A 5,595-nucleotide genomic window follows, 5' to 3' on the forward strand; every position below is an offset into this window, starting at 1 on the left:
GAAAGAGTGAAGCGCCGTAACGATGTGAATTTTTAGGGTTTTCAGTTTGATTTATATAGTCGAATAGGAGGGTTGATTATGTGGTTGTAAAAATTCTATCATTATTTAATTATTTTTAATAAATAATACCATTAATTCAATTTCTTAAAATATAAAAATAGATATAAAATCAAAATTTTATAGAATATGCCTCATAATATATAAACAGCGTTATAGAATTAGTATAGAATAAATAACATTTTATTTAATAAAAAATTGACAATATAATCAAATAAAAGTTTCATACTAAATTGAATATTTGTTAATACATATATATATATATATATATATATATATATATATATATATATAATTATAGAAAGTAGTATAATTAACTTAATTAAAATAATAAGATAACTTGAAGAGATTATTTATTAATATTAATAAATTAATTAATTATCTAAACTTCTATAAAAATATTTTTTAGTGTTTATAATATCTTCTGTAAAATAAATAATTGGTTTTGAAAACTATCACTTTTAATTTATTTATACATTTATTTAATCACATAAGACACTCATAACTATGAACTAGTGTTTAGAAATTGAACTTTCAAAGATTTTCAAATATATATTTTTACAAATTTATGAGTTACTTTCTTTTAAACCCATTTACTCTTTTGAGAGAAACAATCTCCAGCTTTGCATATCGATTTCCATTATATTTTTATCATCATATCGCAATTCAATATTCCATATAAAAAGATAAGTAAAGAAAAACACATAAATTTTTATCTATTAACCTTCACAACAAGCTGTATTGAGTTTCCAATAACTTTAATTATCATATTCATACAAGAAAAACACACACACAAAAAAAAACCCAAATACTTTAGGCTTAGAAAACTTCTTACAACCACACCAAAATATTCTTTTACTACTGTTTGTGAAATTCTATCATAAGAAATATTTTGATTGCCTAATCAAGAACAAAAGTACGTTGAGAAAACTTAAAAAAGAAACAAGATCACTTTCAGAATTATTAACTCAAAATAATAAGAAAATGAATGGTTATCTTCGATGTTATTTTATTCTTTGCTCATAAAAAAATACTAAACTCTTAGCATTAAATCAAATTAAATTACGAGTAATATTTTATTACTATATGATTTTCAATAACATTAAAATTTCATATGAATTAAATAACACATTGATATATTAATGTATTAATTTTTTTTAAAAGTAAAAAATTAAAGAGGAGAAAAATGAAATTTTTGTTGAGAGTGGGATTTGAACCCACGCCCTTTCGGACCAGAACCTTAATCTGGCGCCTTAGACCAACTCGGCCATCTCAACTTTGTTCAAAATTTTATAATATCCAATATATAATCCAACACGTTAACAAACAAATGATGGGTTAATTATGTTTTTCGTCCCTCAAGTATGGGTAATTTCTGGTTTTAGTCCCCCACGTAATGTTTGCTCATATTCAGTCCTCCACGTTTTAAATCTAATGGAATTGGTCCTCAATTTTAAACTCCGTTAATTTTAATTGACACGTGTCTAACAGATGGCCACGTAAGGATCCCGTTTTCAGCTGAGAGGAATTGATGAACAACACGTGGTCTTGAAATTTTAGGACAGTTTTAAAAGAGGGATTTGGGGTCTTTCTGAAACCCTAAAATTGGAGCAGATCGTGTTGCTTTGGGGGATATAGTATTGAATTCATTGGCATCCAAAATTGAACTTTGAACATCGTTGTAGGGTGATGAAAAGTGGGAGGAGAGGGATTCATTGTACGCAGAGGAGTAGTGGTTCGAAAATTTCGCAAACCTGTTCGTCGTCGTCGGATATGACATCCAAACTGTGTGGGTGTGGGGAAAGATTACTGCTCCTAAAGGCAACGACTGTGAAGAACAAGGGAAGATTATTTTGGAGATGTAGAAAATGGGTTGTAAGTGACAAATTTGTTATTTATTGGGCGAACTTGATTTCGTTTGATGTCTTAATGGTTTTGTTTGATTTATGCAGTCCAATTCTCATTGCAATTTCTTTGAATGGTTTAATGAAGAGGATTCTAAATATGAAGGGAACGCACCGGACTTTCAAGACAGTGGTAGAACACGAACTGAAGAAGATGAAGTGTGTTTGGAGAAGGAGAAAGTTATATTGGAGTTGATAAAGAAAAATGAGAAGTTGAAGGCGAAATTGCAAGAAGAGAAAAATTTTGGGAGATTCCTGCAAGTTTTTTTCCTTTTGTCGTGGACATTAACAGTTGTCTTTGTTTTTATGTTGTTGTTCAAGTTCAATTGCAACTAGTTTTTTAGTAAGTTCTATTTAGCAGTGATTAGTTATGTATGGAACTTTAATGATTAAGTATGTTTGAGGTAACTTCTGGTGGGGAAGTGTTTTGTATTTGTAATATGTTAGTAATGAATGAAATGAGAAGTTCAATTGTGTTTTACATGGTGGTGTTTTAAATTGAGAAGTTCATGCATAGAAACAAGTCTGTTGTAATTTATGAGATTATTTTTACTTAACAAGTCTGTTGTAATTTAATTCATTGTTAGCAGTGGTCCTTTGCTGTAAACTGATGTAAACAGGATATCCATTTAATTGATTTCATTAAAGTACTCCATACACAAAGTTTTACTGCATTAACACAAAACACAAGTAATCCATACACAAGTTTTAATGGACTGTCTTATTCGTCGTGCCTAGGGTTCTTCCAAATCTCCTCAACTGAGATTTTTTACAAATGATAACAGCTTAATAACTTTCTAACATAACCCGCACTCAGCAGCTAAGTTGTTTTAGTGAATTTAATGACATTTTAATGCTAACAAAATCCTCAGCTAAGTTGTATTAATCACATTAATGACACGTGCTTTATTAATGACTAACTAAAACGTGCAACAAATTTCCTCTCAGCTAAAAACGGGATCCTTACGTGGCCATCCATTAGACACATGTCAATTAAAATTAACGGCGTTTAAAATTGAGCACCAAATTCCATTAGATTTAAAATGTGGAGGACTGAATATGAGCAAACGTTACGTGGAGGACTAAAACCAGATATTACCCATACTTGAGAGACGAAAAACATAATTAACCCAAAAATATTAATTTTGTTACGTAAGGTTTGAAAACTTTATTTTTATTACATTAAGTTTGAGTTATAATTAAATTGAATGTTTAGAGTGTGTAAAGTGATTATTTTAATTTTGATATCATGACTTCAGTATAGAGGGTTTATTTTTAAAACTACTTAAAATTGATATATTTTTACTTACTCACAAATCTTATTCCATCCATGTCCGCATCACCTTCCGTCACTTGGCTTGGTTTGTGATTTTTTTTTTAGAAAAAAGTGAAAACTAAAAGAGTGTCATATGAGAGACCTAATTATGTTCAAGTTAACATTTATTCACTTAATTTAATATCGCTGGTGATAAACTATGTAATAGTGATTTTTTTAAAGTATGTATAGAACTTTTTTTTTTTTTTTGATAAAGTTTAATATAGAATGAGTTGAATTTTATTCAATAAAAATCATTTTATTAGTAAAGCAAAAATTTCACTTTGGAATCTTTGTGTATGAAATCTTCGTTTTTATTTAGGATGGTTTGGTTAATTATCATAAAAAAATTAAGTAATTATATATATATATATATATATATATATATATATATATATATAAAGAAAAAATAAAAACAAAAAAAAATATTTTATTTGAAATTACACATGTCAGTCATGGCGACTACATGTTCTAATGGTCATTAAACACATCACCTAACAATTAACGTGGTTTATTCTCAAGAACGAATTTCATACATAATTATAAGTATAGGACGAATTTTGTATATAAGTAAATAGAATAAAAATATACTTATCTCTATTTTATACAACACGAAAAGTTAGTAAGACAGAAATATGTTATTTACAAATGATATTATCAATTATTTCATCTTCTAAACCATTCCATTTTGCAGACAGGTAAGAAGAGAAGCACCAATTGTGGAGGATATAGCAACATTAGTGGCATTATCAGCATAGTATTCATAAAATTTATTTTGTAACACAAACTCTTACACGAAAAGCTCATCTTGTTCTCTATTGTGAACTGAAAAAATTGTTTGTTCAGTAATTAGTATATTAACTTACATGCATGTGTTGGTTAATTTGAAAATATATTATATTTTGTTGTTGTTGGAACTCATCCTGAGTTATGCCTATAAATATTGCTGAGATTTGATATCCATTTTTTTTTTCATATTGATTCGTGCATATCGTTGTTAGCCAAACTATGATTTATGGTTATATATATTGTTACATGTGGCTAATGTCATTGTTGGTTTCAGCCTAAAATTTAATAATTAATTGCATCCAGGCATGAATTGTAGTTTTAGTTTTGAAACCATATATTGTGAAAGGATGAAATCTTAATATAAAAAGTTACAAATTAATCCTTTCATAATATGATTCACAAAGTTGGAATCATAACATGTATTTTATTTTTCTGTATTTTTAACAATAGCAAGAAAATTGTAAATTAAATAATTAAATATAACTGAACACTGTTTTCTGCGTTCTTCTGATCAGATAAAACAAAATTGGCATGCAAAGTACAAATACATGGCTGTCTGAGATGCATTCTCTGCCTTTCTCTGGAAATAATCAAAAACTAAATTTGTCCTTTTCTGCTTTCAAAGAATTCTTGTTTTGCAAATGATTCCAGTTACAACTGTGATGCACCAAAGAAAATCCTCAAAAAAACAAAGAAACTTTTACCACAGAGAGAAAAAAGAAAGAGAGAGAATATGATTTAAGCAATACATGTCATCACTTTATATTGTTTGTCTGTTATTTGAAAATATTTTAAAATAACAAGTAAAATAAACAAATTTTGCTTAGAAATAAGAGAGGAGAAAGTAGTAACATTTATTTTGAGATTATTATTCACAGGTTCTTCAATTACTTAGTGAAACTCTTCTGAAGAAGTTGACTTGCAAAATATTAATGGAGCATTGGTGATCTCAACAAAATTTATTCATCCAATATCTGTCATAGATGTCAGATTTAATTTTATTACTGAATCAATTTAATGGCTCAACAGATAAAGAAGAATCACAGACATGCAGAAATGACAGAAACTGATTCATGCTCATTCAATACACATGCAAATATCTGAATGCGTGTACAAATGGCAGCCATGCAAAAGGGTAACATTCATCATTCCAAGGCTTCTGCAACACAACACAGAAAATGGTGCTGAGATGTATCAGAGGGACAGGATCAATCACAAATTCGAATTTTGAATGTTTTTTGAGCGTTACAATCAAAGTTTGTTGTAATTTAACGTGAAAAATGAGTATTTTGTGTAAGCTTTAATTAGTCGGATGGAATCTATTTTTATTTAGATATGTTAGTTTGATATTTATTTTAAAATAGTGTTAAATTGAGTTTTAATTTTTGAAAAAATATTTTAATTAAATTTTTTTAATAAAAAATTATTAATATCATTAATGACATTAATATTTAAAATGACTTATTAAATTAAATATTGATATTTTTATTAAAATTTAATAGTAAAAATTATGAATTAAATTAACGATTT

The 5,595-nt window shown here is 27.5% G+C and overlaps 1 protein-coding gene and 1 non-coding gene across 2 annotated transcripts; one reads left to right on the plus strand and one right to left on the minus strand.

Annotated features, from left to right (window-relative positions):
- Positions 1-1,253: 1,253 nt before the first annotated feature.
- Positions 1,254-1,334, minus strand: TRNAL-AAG (transfer RNA leucine (anticodon AAG)). The gene has a single exon. It is a non-coding gene; the product is annotated as a tRNA-Leu (tRNA).
- A 206-nt stretch (positions 1,335-1,540) lies between these two features.
- On the plus strand, positions 1,541-2,436 carry LOC114168174 (uncharacterized). Its single transcript, XM_085668557.1, has 2 exons — positions 1,541-1,932; positions 2,010-2,436. The coding sequence occupies exons 1-2, from the start codon at positions 1,747-1,749 to the stop codon at positions 2,295-2,297; spliced, it is 474 nt and encodes a 157-aa protein (XP_085524683.1). The 5' UTR covers positions 1,541-1,746; the 3' UTR covers positions 2,298-2,436.
- Positions 2,437-5,595: the final 3,159 nt, after the last annotated feature.

This window comes from Vigna unguiculata, chromosome 11, assembly GCF_037176805.1.
Source record: "Vigna unguiculata cultivar grain cowpea cultivar isolate G323 ecotype 2 chromosome 11, ASM3717680v1, whole genome shotgun sequence".
Lineage (NCBI taxonomy): Eukaryota > Viridiplantae > Streptophyta > Magnoliopsida > Fabales > Fabaceae > Vigna > Vigna unguiculata.

What these genes read in the sequence shown, in the direction of transcription:
- LOC114168174 (XM_085668557.1), top strand. Translation starts at nt 1,747, where the DNA reads ATGAAAAGTGGGAGGAGAGGGATTCATTGTACGCAGAGGAGTAGTGGT. An exon ending in GGAGATGTAGAAAATGGGTT is followed by an intron (nt 1,933 to 2,009) that starts GTAAGTGACAAA and finishes TGATTTATGCAG; the next exon opens with TCCAATTCTCATTGCAATTT.